The sequence below is a fragment of the Ursus americanus genome, chromosome 32 (genome assembly GCF_024610735.1).
Source record: "Ursus americanus isolate L20-20 chromosome 32, mUrsAme1.1.p, whole genome shotgun sequence".
NCBI classification, from domain to species: domain Eukaryota; kingdom Metazoa; phylum Chordata; class Mammalia; order Carnivora; family Ursidae; genus Ursus; species Ursus americanus.
In genome coordinates this window covers 28,577,122-28,592,361 of record NC_142158.1, presented here as the reverse complement: position 1 = coordinate 28,592,361, position 15,240 = coordinate 28,577,122, and the positions used below count along the sequence as shown (strand labels likewise).

Sequence of the window (15,240 nt, the reverse complement as noted above, 5' to 3'; positions counted from 1 at the left end):
TTCTGTGTATTACTCAGTGCTCATCATAAGTGTGCTCTTTTTTTTTTTATTTTAATGATTTTTTATTATATTATGTTAGTCACCATACAGTACATCCCCGGTTTCCGATGTAAAGTTCGATGATTCATTAGTTGAGTATAACACCCAGTGCACCGTGCAATACATGCCCTCCTTACTACCCATCACCAGCCTATCCCATTCCCCCACCCACCTCCGCTCTGATTTCTAACAGCGGCCTACGTACCGCTTAATAGCATGCTCTCAGGAACCAGACTGCTGGGGATTCAACTGTGACTGTCAAATTTTAGCTGTGTGCCCTTGGGCGAGTTATTTAACCTCTCTGTGTCTTGATATTATTTTCTGTCAAAGGACAATGATAACAAAGGTGTTCACCTTAATAGGGTTGTTGTGAAACCTAAATAAGTTAATATCTGTAGAATGCTTAGAATAGCGTTGGGCACATGGGAAAGCTGATCAATACTTGAGCAAGGATTTCCACAGGGGAACTTCACAGCATCACTGACTTCTTTCTCTTTTCCGGAACCTACTTAGAACCTACATTCCAGTATTGTATTTTCTCCCTTCAGGCTATTTTTCTTTGTCTTTTCTCTTTACCATTCTACATCTCTCTCACCACTTTGTAGTTCTTCCTGACTCCTACCTTTTCTCCAACTTACCCAGAAATTTCCTGCCAGTCATGTCTCCAGACTGCTTGTATGACGCTGTGTGAACTTAGACAAGCCACGCCCGCTCTGTGGACTTCAAATTCCCCATCTGTAAAACGATCGGCTTCCGTTAGCTGCTCTCCGATCAAACGTTCTATGGTACTGTCACTTGCAGTACTCGAGAAGCACTGAAGAAGACCCTCTCTAGCCTGGTGTCCCCCTTCCCAGCAGGTGTCCTGTTCTGGAATGAATGCGGTTTCACCACTCTTCCTTGACAGTATACTGCGCCCTTCAGGGCACACGGGCTTCCTCTCGCTGGAATGCCTACTTTATTCTGCTCCCCTTGTTCCCATCTTATTCAATGCTATAGGTCCAGCCCAAGTATGACTTCTTCCGTGAGCCTAACCCTAATCGTGCAGCCTTTTTTTTTTTTTAAGTTTATTTGAGTAAATTTAAGTAATTTCTACACCCAACATGGGGCTCAAACTCATGGCCCCGAGATCAAGCGTCTCATGCTCTTAGGACTGAGCCAGCCAGGCGCCCCTCCTGCAGCCTCGATTGATCTTTATTGAGCTCTTCTAAGACTTAATGCCCGTTCAATTCGACCCAGACTTTGCTCGCAAGGGTATGCTGCCTTGTTTCATATGTTAATTTTTTTCACCCAACTAGTTTGTAATTTATGTAATTCAGGGATCATAAACAGTTTATCCTCCCATCAACAGAACAAGGTGGATCTCATTTTCCTTTGTCATCACTAACACTTGAAATTATTTGACTTTCAAATGTTGGCAATACGGTGGGTGTAAGGTGGTGTCTCGTTTTGATTTGCCTTCCTTGTGTTGTTGCTGAGGTTGGGGATGTTTTCATAGGTTTCTTTCTCTGTGAATCGCTGACTCATATCTTTTGTCTATTTAAAACATTGCATTTTCTTGTCTTTTTCTTGTGCATTTGTGGGCATTTCTCAAATGATCTGTGTAACAATTGTAGGTCAGTACAAATATTGCAAGTGCCTTCTTCCACTTTACTGCTCATCAGGTACATTTGTGTGTGTCCCACCCCTGAATAGGATTATTTAATTTTGACAGTTACAAAGTTAAACAATTTTTGCTGGAATATAAGTGATAACATGATTTTCTCAATGAGAATATTTTATAAGTTTTTTGGCCAATTTCAATAGAGAAAATTTGAGGGATATAGAAGTTACAGGGAAATAGTCAAATGTCTGTTAACTATCTTTATTTAGTTACTAACTCACAAAATTAAAATCCATATTTTATAACATACATATTAATATAGGGATATTGCTGTTTCCACTCACATTTCATAAAACAAATTCATGTTTTCAAAAGATTTATTTATTTATTTTAGAGAGAGAGAGAGAGAGAGAGGGAGAGAGAGTGTGCACAGGCTTGAGAGAGTGCAGGGGGGAGGAGCAGAGGGAGAGAGAGTCCTCAGCAGATTCCACGCTGAGCACAGAGCCCCACGTGGGGCTAGCTGTCACCATCCTGAGACCACGACCTGAGCAGAGACCTAGAGTCAGCCGCTCAGCCGACTGCGCCACCCAGGCGCCCCAAACAAATTTATTTTTATTCTTCTCAGGTATTTTCTGATTATACGAATGACTTCCAAATTTATTTATTTATTTATTTTTAAAAATAAAGCAGTTTACTTAATAAATAAACACCAAGATCATTTCATTAATTTCTCCCCTGACCCCTGCAACCACCAATCTGTTCTCCATATCTATGAACTCTTTTTTTCTATTTTGATTTTTAATTTTTTTAAAGATTCTGTATATAAGAAATTATATGTATCTGTCTTTCTCTGTTTGACTTAATTCACTTTGTGTAATGCCCTTGGGATCCATTCATGTTGCCACAAATGGAAAAGTTTCCTTTTTTAAATAGCTGAATAACATTTCATTGTTATGTGTGTTATGGGTGTCCAGCCATATGGACATGCTATCCATCCAGCCATTAATGGACACTTAGGTTGTTTCTGTGCCTTGGCTATTGGAAGCAATGCTGAATGAACGTGGGGGTCTGTATATCTTTTTGAGTGAGTGTTTTCCTTTTCTTTAGATAAATACCCAGAAGTGGAATTGCTGGCAGTTCTATTTTTCATTTTTTGAGGAACCTCCACACTGTTACTGACCACTTGTGTTGTCTGTAGGTAGGACTGTAAATTGGTGCAGCCACTAAAGAAAACAGTGTAGAGGGATGCCTGGGTGGCTCAGTCGTTAAGCATCTGCCTTTGGCTCAGGTCATGATCCCAGGGTCCTGGGATCGAGTCCTACATCGGAACTGCTTCTCCCTCTGCCTGCCACTCCCCCTGCTTGTGCACTCTCTCTCTCTCTTTCTCCCTCTCTCTCATTCTCTCTGGCAAATAAATAAATAAAATCTGGGAAAAAAAAGTGTGGAGGCCCCTTCTTGTATTTATTGACATCATTTTAGGATAATGTATCTTCTCAGAACAGCTTTGAAAGAGTGGCCTTAATTTGAAAAGGAAAAAACCCGAGGACTTATGTATAAGGTAATTCTTATTTTTCTGATGAGTAGTTTTGGGTCGAAAAGCTTTGTCTTATATTTATCTGGCCATATATGATATTTCACTATGCTTTCTTCCATTCGTGTTATTGTTTTCCTTTCACATTTAGATTTTTATTGATCTGAAATTTTTCCAAATGATGGAGATAAGGATGAAACTTTCTTTTCCTCAAAATAGTAAATTGATCTTCTTAATATCATTTACTAAACATTCCATTTATCCCCAGGGATTTTATACCAAGTTTCCCTATGTACATGGATTTGTCTCTGAATTATTCAGTCCATTGGTTTGTCAGTTCCTATATCAGTTTTGTTGTTCCTATATCATATTGTTTTAATTATTATGGCTTTTCATATGTTTTAATATTTGGCAAGGCTGGTTTTCATTTCTTTATCAGTCACCTCTCCCCAAATCCCAAGATACCCATGGATTTGATTTCTGTGCACGTTTTAGAATCACTTTAGAATGTTCTCCCCAAGCCCTGCTTTGGTTAGGACAGCATTTAGGTTAGTGATATGGGGAGAAATTGACTTCTTCGTTATGTTAGGATGCCCCATCTGTGAATATGTCTCTTCACTTTCTGAGGTGTTCATTTATGTACTTTAATAAAGTTTTCCCTTTTATTTGTAAAGTTCTTATACTTTTTAATGTTAATTTCTAAACATGTTATGGTTTTTATTACTATTATAAATGGCTAGCAATGTTCAATTATTTTCGGTTTATTAGGAGTATAGAATTTAGAATCATAAATCCCGAGTTCAAGTCATGGTTTTATTACTTAGTGCCTGGGTAAAACTGGACAGTTGCTAACCTCCCTCTACCTCCATTTTCTCATAGTTCAGATGGAGATAATAACATTATTCAAGAGGTGTGGTGACAAATCAGGTAGAATGTCCCCCAGCAGCTCAAGTCATTTGGCTGCAGGATGGAGGGATGATGGGCTGGTTACAGCAACTGTAACCCCAAGGTCAGGGTCTGGAGCAGTGAATCCTGTAGAGAAGACGGAGTGGGAGGACAGAGGTGAGGTGGGGGGGGGAGGGACAAGGTTGGACAGACTGGGAAGTGATGTAATCCCGGCAGGGTGCAGATGTGCGTAGTTTTGAGAAGACATTCAAGGGAGTCACAAACGTGGTCTCATGCTACGGGTTTTAGATTGCAGGTGATTGATGGGTTGAACAATTTTTTAGTTTATAAAATTGGGGCTTGAGTTAAAACCATCTGTCCAGAAGAGGAAGCTGAGAACTTACAGGGAGCAACAGAAGGAAGTACCTAGAAGGGATTTATTATTATGGCCGTGCTCTCAGGAAGAGCATGAGACCACACTTGTGACTTCCTTCAGTGTGTGATGCCAGTAATGCTGTTGTAGTTCCTTTTTGTTTTAGCCAGTCCAGGTTCCTGGTAGACCCCCAACAGCACCTTGTAACATTGCCAAGCTTGTGGCATTTATGCCAGGACTGCAGTGCCAACTGCCTTCCCCTTCTGAACGTGACTTCAGCCCAGTAGTCAGTGCTCACCTCCCTGTCCACCATGCCCTCAATGATTTCTCCTCTTTAAAGTACACTGGCGTTATTGCTTACTTACTTTAACATAAACTCTTCTCTTTACAGATGTGTGTTCTCACTCCCCAACTGAAGTAAAAGCGAATGACGTGGGAACAGAGTCTGTGTCTCCTTGCTGGGTATTCCCTGTAATGCTCTGCCCAGAAACGCAGTGGTTAGTCCACTTGTGGCGCGCGGTGGACAGCCTGGAGGGAGAGGCGTGTGAAAGGAGAGGACTGGCTCTCGGGGCTTGGGGTAGTGCTAGTAACGTGGGAACGTGGCTGCGGCTCCCTCACTCCTTGAGTCCTGGCGGTCCTGGCACTACAGAAATAGCTATCCAATCACAATGGACAGGGCACTTGAAACGTTCTTTTGGGTTGATGGAAGGTGGGGAACAGAACTAGGTTTGTAAAATTAGGAGGAAAGGGGGAAGGAAGAAACCTCTTCGCTGAACACAGGTCTCTGGGTTTTCTGTCCTGCCTTATTCTAAAAAGCATCCTCGGTCTTCTCATTAATAGAGAAGTGAAATCTTCTGCATTTCCTGCTGCTGGTTCACAGAAAGTTTCACATCTCCTTTGGCTGCCTGAGCAGAGACCAGACACGAGAGAGGGAACTCCGTGTGGCCCCAGCGCGCTGGCGGGTGGCCACCCCCGCGCAGGCACGGGACCTCACCGCCAGCATTCCTGTGCCACTGCAGGCTTTGTAGACGGTCAAAAGGATCCCCAACCCCCGCTCCTGGGAGGTCAGGCTCACCGCTCACCTGGGGGGAGGAGGAAGAACGTAAGGGGGAAGTGTGTGTGTGTGTGTGTGTGTGTGTGTGTGTGTGGGAAGAGTTTACACAGTTTTGAAACTGTCAAAAGAGAAAGCAAGGAGACGCTGGTTCTGAGAACAGAAGGAATTCTGAGAACAGGGAAGCAAAGACTTGGGTGGTCGAGTGGCTTTTCCCTTCATCTTTCTCTCAGGGGAGACCACCCCTAGCTACCTTTATGTGGGTCACCTCAGCACCAGGGTGTAGTGAGTGTGTGGGCTTGCTCGTGTGCATGCATCTGTGTGTGTGTGTGTGTGTGTGTGTGTGTGTGTGAATCTTTGGAGCTATTTTCTAAACTTTATTTTTTTTTTAAGATTGTATTTATTTTATTTATGTGACAGAGAGACAGCCAGCGAGAGAGGGAACACAGCAGGCGAGTGAGAGAGGAAGAAGCAGGCTCCCAGCAGAGGAGCCCGATGTGGGACTCGATCCCGGAACGCCGGGGTCACGCCCTGAGCCGAAGGCAGACGCTTTAACGACTGCACTACCCAGGCGCCCCTGTTTTCTAAACTTTAAAGCGAGGACGCTTAACAGATCTTTTTTTTTTTTTTTTAAAGATTTTATTTATTTATTCGACAGAGACAGAGACAGCCAGCGAGAGAGGGAACACAAGCAGGGGAAGTGGGAGAGGAAGAAGCAGGCTCATAGCGGAGGAGCCTGATGTGAGGCTCGATCTCATAACGCTGGGATCACGCCCTGAGCCGAAGGCAGACGCTCAACCGCTGTGCCACCCAGGCGCCCCTTAACAGATCTTTTAAGATTATATGAGATAAGCATGGAAAGGGCCTACCTAGTATAGTATCAGTTCCAAAGTAGAAGCTCAACAAATTTTGGACTCACCACCCCATTGTCTGCCCTTTCCAGCTCACCTGATGGCTCATTAGAGGAGGTAGACTGTAGAAACATCTTGTAATGAAGGTGGGGTTGAGAACGGGGGTTGCTGGGAAATACGACTTCGGTTAATCTCAGTTAGTTACACAAGGCTTTTGTTTCTGATATTCATCTTTCCATTCATTTTTGGTACGTGATTCTTTTTTCTTTGTAAGTATCGACTCTCTTGAGGCTGGGGACCTTGGGGGAGGATAGGTGAGTGTTGTGTCAAGGGTCCCTCTCCTAACCGTCTCTCATTTAGCTCACTGCTAAATCAAATCCAAAAGCTTGCAGAAGCTGAGGTGAGGAGATTCAGCCCTGAAGCCGCTGGGAACAGAGAGAAGCCAATTTCAGGTTTTAAATTTGTGATGGAGAAAACCACCAGTTGTATAGTTCACAGTGGGATAGGAGAATGAATTGCTATTTAAAATCTGCCTTTTCCAGGGGAAGTAAAGGAGGGAAGCTTTATCTTATTTTTTCTAGTGGCTTCATCATGCAGGGACCTGCTCTGGGACAGATAGGACCAGTGGGAGAAACACACAGGAGAGTGTTGAGTTTGGAGCAGGCAGGCGAGCTTTGGAAACTGGTCCATTACCAGCTATTTATCAAGGGTTTAAGTGGAGTTGTCCTGCGGTCTGCCCTGAGATGGCTCAGAGTGGTTGAGGGTAGGATTTCCTGGCTCCAAAAAAGCCGGAAGGATGAAATTCAGCTCTGCAAGAAGTGATGGAATCCCAGGGAGGGATTTTCCATTCTCTGTGTCTGACCTCAAAAGTGGAACTGCTTCCCTTACTCTGAAGTCGTGCTTTGAGGCCAGATAACCCTGCACTCTCCCTGTACCTGCTTCCATCTTAACATGCCTGTCTCTGCCACCTGCTCCGGAAGGGCCTTTCTTCCTCCCGCCTCCACCTCTGGGTGACAGGACAGACCAAGGGTTACGCAATATCTTTCTAAGTAACCTCCCTCCAAGGGACAAGAGAAGTTATCTAGTCTCAGTCTTGGAAGGATATTGAAGGGAACCACTTAAACCAGTGGGCAGCCCAGGCTACATATGTCCTGGGAATATTCGGATTATTCTCTCCACTAATCTAAGGAAATCCACTTATAGACTGGTCTTTCCCATAGGGAAAGAGTTAAGAGACAGAGTTGTTTAAAGCCTAGGGCAGGAAAAGACTTACCTGGTAACTGATGATGCTAGGCTGAAGGACTCAGCGATTTGTCTCTTTATTTGTCCCCGCCCATCTAACCAATCTGACAACTCTTAGTTTGGGACTGACTGAGAAGAGCTGGTCGAACAGGATTAGTATCTAGGGGCTACGTGGCTCCAAATCACTTATTTAGTGGGGATCAAGGACCTGGGGCTATACCCTATTCCACTCAGGGTTTGGAGATCATTTACCCAGGCTGGGGCTACTGGAGCAGGCGAGGACCCAGGGCCCCTGGAAGAACTGGTCCAGGGGACTGAATTCCTGGCGTGTCCCCAGAGCACAGCATGACCACACTCCTGCCCTTGCTGCTGGGCCTCAGCCTGGGCTCCACCACAGCAGGTAAGGGTTTCCTGCCTGGGATCCTCCCTTCCTCTGCTCCTTTGGGACAAGGGAGCCACTTGGATTTGGACACCTCAGACTAGTTTGTCTCCCTGGTGTATACTCCGATAGCACTTTGTACCTTTGTATCTTTATAGCAATTTTAATATAATTAAACTGTATAATTATTTGTGTAATATATATCTTTTGCTGGAGGGTAGGCAAGGGCACTATCTGTCTTGTTTACTGCTGCATCCTCAGCTCCTAGCACAGTGCCTGGCACATATGTGCTTCATAAATAAATATGGAGTGAATATTTAATAATATATCCAGCATACAACAAAGCTGACTCTTTCCCTTGACCCCTTTTCTCACTCAATAATTTGCCTAACTGAAGGTCTTGTCCTGTGTAAATTGTTGTGTTTAAACTAGCAGATAATTTTGGGCCATTCCTGTTCCCATACTTAGTCTCATAAAGAGGAAAGAGCGTCTAAAAACTTCTCTGCCGCCACCATCTATTCCCTTTATCGGTGCCCTCGGAGACTTTACACGGGCTCGGTCTGTAGATGCTTCCTGAGGCAGGAAAGCTACACCCCACTCACTGGGTGGAACTGGGGCGGGAGCTGGGGCTTGGGCTCCCTGCGGTCTCTGAGCTCCCCTTCTCTGGTTCCGGCAGGTGGCTTTATAGCCCATGTGGAAAGCGCCTGTCTGTTGGATGATGATGGGACTCCAAAGGATTTCGCATATTGTGTCTCCTTCAACAAGGATTTGTTGACCTGCTGGGATTCGGTGGAGGGCAAAATGGCCCCTTGTGAATTTGGGGCACTGAATTTCTTGGCCAAGTACCTCTCAGATTACCTCAACCAACAGGAACCCCTGCTCCAGCGCTTGTCTAATGGGCTCCAGGACTGTGCTGCACGTACCCAGTCCTTCTGGGGATCACTGACCCGCAGGACAAGTAAGACGAGAGGGGCACAAAGGGGCTATCGGGAAGCACAGTTAGGAGGGGGGAGGCCAGGGAGCATCTCTCCATCCCTCCATCCCTCCATAGGCAAGAGGTTTGAGATTTGTGCAGGAAAGAAGCAGCAAATGTGTGGACCTGGAATGAAGAAAGAGTGAGTGTGAACCTTCAAAGGGTTGTTGATGGGGTTGGAGCAGGAATAAAGAAGGGGAGGTGATGTTTGAGGCCAGTGGGGCAAGAGAGTAAGCATGCTTTCCTTCTATTCAGGGCATCTCAGGATGCAGAGTCAAGTTAACCAGGAGTGTGTCAGAATAACCAGAATGCCTTTTCCCAAAGTGCTCATGCCTCTTTATTATAGGTTCTGATGTTCTAGGTCTGGGGTGGGCCCAGGCGTGGGAATATTTAGAAAGCCTCACAGGGGATTTCAACATGCTTTCTTGCCCCAAAGACTTTGCACTGAGAATGACTTGAGATTGGTAAAAGAAATCATGAAGATCTCCATAAGACAGAGTAATATGTCTTAAGATGTGATTCCTGGACCACTTTTCTCAGAATTGCCTGGGGAAGGTGCTTGTTAAAAATACAAGCCCTTGATTGCCACTACAGATTCTCTCAGTGAAAATATTTCGGGATGCAACCTAGGGAACCTGCATTTTAACACAACTTCTTGGATTTTTATTTAAGATTTTGTTTGAAAAGCACCAAGGTAGAGGCAAGTAGGAGGGTCCCCTAGGAGAATAAACTAGTAGAGAATGGCTATATTAATGATCTCATTAATTTGGATTACATTAATCCAAATTTAAGAGAGTTAGATCTGATTTAGGCTTTTTTCTTAAACTATCCGAGGGAAAAAATGTTTCTTGATTCAGCCACTTAGTTTATTTTTTATTTTTTTAAAGATTTTATTTATTTATTTGACAGAGGGAGAGACAGCCAGCGAGAGAGGGAACACAGCAGGGGGAGTGGGAGAGGAAGAAGCAGGCTCCCAGCAGAGGAGACCGATGTGGGGCTCGATCCCAGAACTCTGGGATCACGCCCCGAGCCGAAGGCAGACGCTTAACAACTGAGCCACCCAGGTGCCCCCCACTTAGTTTATTAAATTAGATTTGAGGGCTGATGTCTTCTCCTACCTTTACAAATCCCAACCTACAACGCTTGACAACTGTTAGCTTACATACTCGAAATAAATACGGCGACTTCTGAAACAGCTTGCAGTCCAGCCCTGGCTTCTACTTAATACAATCAACCATAATTTTGGAACAGGAAAGAAAGGAAAGGACAATGAAGGGATGGGAGGAAATAAAGAGCAAAGCAGGAGTGATTCTAACTCCTCTTTTTCAAAGGGATGTATGGAGGCATGGTATGGGGGTGGGGAGGGTCGATTGGCAAAAGCCACGAAGAGTTGAAGCAGGAAAGAAACCAGGTTGGAGAAAAAGCCAGAATGGTGCCCTCTTTCATGACCACATTTTCGTCCTATGCAGGGCCACCGACTGTGCAAGTAGCCAAAACCACTCCTTTTAACACGAAGGAGCATGTGATGCTGGCCTGCTACGTGTGGGGCTTCTATCCAGCTGATGTGACCATCTCGTGGAGGAAGAACGGGCAGCCTGTCCCTCCTCACAGTAGCGCCCCTAAGATGGCCCAGCCCAATGGAGACTGGACATACCAGACTGTCTCCTATTTAGCTACCACCCCCTCTTACGGGGACACCTACACCTGTGTGGTGGAGCACATCGGGGCTCCTGAGCCCGTCTGCGAGGACTGGAGTAAGTGCACGGCCGGTGGGAGGAATTAGGGTGGAAGCAGAGAGCTGCTGCGCGTGGGTGGTGGGAAAGGAACACCAGCATCTCGGCACAGGGAGTGACATGTGGACAGGTCCATGGAATACGGCAGGGCGGGAGATGCTGAGTAGGAGAAGCCAGTCTGGAGGAACTGGTGGAGGGTTGATGACCAGAGATGGGGCAATGGGAGACAGGAATGGAAAGTTACTGTCGTCGTTGCTGCAGTGGTGTGGTTGACTGAGGGCGACAGGGGAGCAGCATGGCTATCCTGAAGAGAGGATGTGGTTTGGTGACCATGTTTTCACAACCAAAGATTGTGATGCAACATTTTAGGATCCTCAGATTTCAACTATTCTGTTGTCTGGTCAGGAATGGGAATTGAAGGAATAAAAAAGGTTTCAGAAGAGACGGGACTTTCTTTTGGTGTGGGGGCAGTGCTGAATTTGGGCCACGCTGTCAGGGAAGAAGAGGCCTGGCTGGCAAACACTTTGGTGTACATGCTTGGGGGCTAATGAACAAGGAACTAATGACCACTGTTTGAACCCCAGGATTGGAAGTAGTTAAATGTACCAAGATTTGGTACACAGATTTGGGGAAAGAGAAGAAGGAGCAATGAGGAAGAGGAGGGGTATCTACGAAGGGCTAGGGAACAGAATCCCAGACCGGCTGCTGAGACTGGGCTCCCCCTTTGGGGAGTGCTGTCTTGCTGGGCTGAGAAGGGCTGAGAAGGGCATGGAGAGCAAAGAGAGGAACCCACAGGCGCACACCGGAACTCTCCTGGGAAAGTCTCCTTCCCAGCATGCACCAGAGTTTCTTTGGGTGATGGAATGTTCATTTTAGCATGGGGGAAGGAATCCAGGTGGGGTGGGATTCAAAGTACGAGGGGTTCCAGGAAGTGGGAGCTATGGAGTGGGTTGGAGACAGGTTCTGGAAATCTGGATGTGGACAGGAGGAGATACCTCAGTGGTCAGACAACTCATGGAATGGGATCATTGGGAGTTAAGGGAGGTGGAAAGACACTTTAATAGACGAATACTCAGGTAGAGCACGTAAGGGAGCGAGCGTTGTCCTATGGGGTAAACGGAGAGGGGAATGAGGAGTCCTTTATTCTTTGGTGAGAGAACCTTCAGGGTGAAGGAAGGAAAAAAGATGCCTTGAGAGGCCCCACTGTATTAGGGTGCTAACTCTGGTGAGAGGGATTCCCCAGGGCTACTCTGGAACTAGAGAGCTACAGGATGGGGATTTTTGAGGAAAGTCTGTTTCCTTGGGTGCAGGTTGGTGTGAGCCAGACCCTTGGCATTGAGATAAAGCACCTTTGAACTTACCAGGTGGAGGTCACACCAAACTGAGTGGCTCTGGCAATGAACAACAGATCGGTTCTAGCAAGTTTCTATTTTTGCAGCAGCTGGGCTGTCCCCGATGCAGACAGTGAAGGTTTCTCTGTCTGCAGTGACTCTGGGCCTGGGCTTCATCATTTTCTTTCTTGGTTTGCTCAGCTGGCGGAGAGCTGGCCCCTCTGGTGAGTGCCACCCCCGACCTCCCATTGCCAATCTCACTCCCAATTTCTGGTCACTTTCTGTTTGTGACTGGTTCTCCCACTGCTACCTCATTTGCTGTGAGTAATGCCACATACATTTATCTACAGACGGTCCTCTAATCAGGTGCTTTTTTCCCCTAGGCTACATTTTGCTTCCTGGGGACAGTTATCCTGAAGGTAACATCTCTGTTGGTCTGTTTGCCTACTGGTCCTTTGGAGGGGTGAGAGATCTCGGGAGTCAGTGTTGGGCTCAGCTAATGGCAGGGGTGAGGTTCCACAGGATGTAGCCAAGAGCATCCATTAAACAGCCATTGTCGGGATTAGCAGCAGGAAAGAGCAGAGCCTGTACCTCCTTCTTCTTTCCAATGGAGCGTCTATGGGAGACGACTGAAAGCGGCTTTGTAGTATTAGTCCTTGGTGATCTAGAATGTTTGATGTCGTTGTATCAAGGGCTCTGGCATGGATGGTTATAAAGGCAGAGGCTGGGGTCAAGTTGGTTTGAAGCCTTATTATTTCCTTTTTATTTCTTCTGCAGGTCAACACGTCAATTAGAGGCAGAGTCCTACACCTTCTACCCCAAGTGAGGAGATTCAAACTCTTAGTGATGCTGCTGTGTCCCTCCAACATTCTCAGACCCTACAGATTTTCCTGGATCCTGTGGTTTCTCCATCCAGATCTTTGAACTTCCCAGCCCACCCCATGTACACCTTAGCAAGTTGGGGGAACTCATTCCTGGGAATATTCTGTAATCAAGATGTTGTCCAAGGCTATATTTCTGGGTTGAATATCATCTGGGGAGGGAGGTTAGAGGCCTTTCTGGAGGCCACACAGTGCCACAGGGGTCAGTGAGTCACTGGAGATCATCTCTGAGGAATAAACTCCGGTGGAAATATCGTTTTTCTATGTTTTTTCCTGAGGCCCTGGGGAGGGACCATGAGCAGAGTTACGGGTTGGGGTTGATTCTCTCCTACCTGAGTGGAGGAGTCAGTACGTCCTCCTAATTATTCCCTCTAGACATGGCAGATTGGGGGCAGTTTTCTGATTTATAATTCATGAGAAGAAATGAAACTGTGGTTGCAGGGAGTCACAGAATCAGGGAGAGGCAGGGAATTGACAGTGTACTCACCTCATAAGGGGTCTTAGGAGGATTGCGTGAGTCCATGCTTGCGGATGGCCAAGAACATTGCTGGCACATGCTGAGCTCACAGGAATGATGTTAGTTACTACTAGTTACTCAACTTTCCGGGCCGGGCATCGGACCAGGTACTTCGCATGCATTATTCCATTGATCCTCATCACCACCCTGATGCAGATCCTCAGACAGGACTCAGGGGGCTGAGCTTAACTTCAGATGGGAGTTCTGGGCAGTTATTTCTTCCAAACCCTAAGGGGGGAAGAGCCCATAGCTCAAGTGCTTATTATGACCTGGGTGCTGGGCTAAGTGCTCTGTATTTGTATCTCATTTACGTCTTACAGTAACCCCAGGAAGAAAAGGCTGTCTCCTTCCATGTCACAAGTGAAGGAAGCAAGGTTCAGAGTGTGAATAACTTGCCCAAGATCAAAGAACAGATTTTCTAAAGGATATTTGCCTACCTGAGCCTGAAGTAAGTAGATGGCTTTATTCAGAATCCTTATGCTGGGGAGCACACCACTCTTCGGAGCCACGCTTTCATTCCCTTCTACCCCCAACCCAAGGAACATCCGCTGTTGGGGTACAGATTTCTCACTGTAGAAGGGAGGTGCATTTTGTTTCCGGTGAGGGGCGACACCTGCTGGACGCATAAAGCGGGGCAGTGGCATTGTTTTTGTAATTAGGGTTGGAGACTAGACTTTGGGCAAGGAAAAGAAACCAGAAGAGAAGACAAGTACTGAAGCAGCTTAGCCTAACGGGATATTGTGGGGGGAGAACAAGGGGTTATGGATGCATATTTGCATGTGGGGGTCTACATAGGAATACGTAAGATCAAAATCTGATGCGCTGGGGGAAGAGGCAGAAGATAGACCACAGAACCTTCTTGTGTGGGGCTATCCATGAATGTGTGTGTGTGTGTGTGTGTGTGTGTGTGTGTCCATGTGGGTGTGAGGGGTGGCATGGGGGCTAGAATCCTTCATCCTTGGACTGTTTCTGTGCTGATGGGGGCCTACAGAAGAATGGGGGAAGCACTGTTCTTATAGACTTAATGTCCAAAGTAGGTGCTCAGAGTTTGTCCAACCAGTGACTTGATTTCTTCCACATCCATGGTTTCCCCAGAAGGATCCTTGTGATCAGGGCATTTGTTCTGGAAGGAGGTTTCTGGGGAAGTCAATGGGAGGGGAAAATGCTCATGAATTCAAAATGGTTATTCTCTGAGCAAAGCCATATAAGGTCGGAAGAGGGAAAGTGCTGTGTGCTGTGCTAATTGGCAAATGTAGGCTCAGAAATTAACCTCTAGAAATTGTATCAGTTTTATATTTCTTTTTTGCATTTATATATAGCATTTAATGAATAAGCTTGTGTATCATGTAAATCATCTTCCACCTCTGCTTGACTTAATTTAAATCTTGCTGTTTAAAGTCTTATGTTGTTTCATTTTCATTTTTCCATTCATGGTTTTTGTTTTTGTTTGGTTGACACAGCAAATTCCTTTTGAAGTGCTAGTCTGGTCTGGGGTAGGGCTTTGGGCGGTGTCTCTGCCTGGCTGATTTTGAGCAAGCTGCACACCCAAAGGGTCTGGGTCTGGTCACAGCAGTGGGAATCAAAGTGACAGGACCCCCAGGGGAAGGAAGGAGAGGGTCAGCTAATTGGATAGCTTCCAGTCCTCCTCTGGAGATTCCTGGCAGGCTTCTCTCTGCCCTAACTTTGTGTGTTTTTGTTTTATAGGGAAGGCTGTCCCTTTGCAGATAAGGAGTAGGAAAAAGTGCTGCGTAGGTCTCCTGGGATCCAGGAAGCTAGATTAGGGAGAAAAGGGAGGAACTACATGTCCTTACATGGGGTGATGAGTGGTGCTTGGATGGAAAGTAGAAGTGGGGT

At 46.0% G+C, this 15,240-nt stretch overlaps 1 protein-coding gene across 3 annotated transcripts; it reads left to right on the top strand.

The window, feature by feature from the left end:
- The first annotated feature begins 5,340 nt into the window (after positions 1-5,340).
- Positions 5,341-13,124, top strand: LOC123790942 (HLA class II histocompatibility antigen, DM beta chain). 3 transcript variants are annotated; one of them, XM_045795546.2, is made up of 7 exons: positions 5,341-5,492; positions 7,807-7,972; positions 8,628-8,909; positions 10,394-10,678; positions 12,096-12,212; positions 12,372-12,407; positions 12,766-13,124. In XM_045795546.2, the coding sequence occupies exons 2-7, from the start codon at positions 7,918-7,920 to the stop codon at positions 12,780-12,782; spliced, it is 792 nt and encodes a 263-aa protein (XP_045651502.1). In that variant the 5' UTR covers positions 5,341-5,492; positions 7,807-7,917; the 3' UTR covers positions 12,783-13,124. The 3 variants fall into 3 exon arrangements, with proteins under 3 accessions (XP_045651502.1, XP_045651504.1, XP_087714256.1); XM_045795548.2 differs by having other exon boundaries at positions 5,350-5,492; positions 5,900-7,972; positions 12,099-12,212; XM_087858130.1 differs by having other exon boundaries at positions 5,357-5,492; positions 5,900-7,972.
- Positions 13,125-15,240: the final 2,116 nt, after the last annotated feature.

Coding starts and splice junctions, on each gene's coding strand:
- LOC123790942 (XM_045795546.2), top strand. CDS start 7,918: ATGACCACACTCCTGCCCTTGCTGCTGGGCCTCAGCCTGGGCTCCACC. Junction 7,973..8,627: donor CCTGGGCTCCACCACAGCAG/GTAAGGGTTTCC, acceptor TGGTTCCGGCAG/GTGGCTTTATAGCCCATGTG. Junction 8,910..10,393: donor ATCACTGACCCGCAGGACAA/GTAAGACGAGAG, acceptor CGTCCTATGCAG/GGCCACCGACTGTGCAAGTA.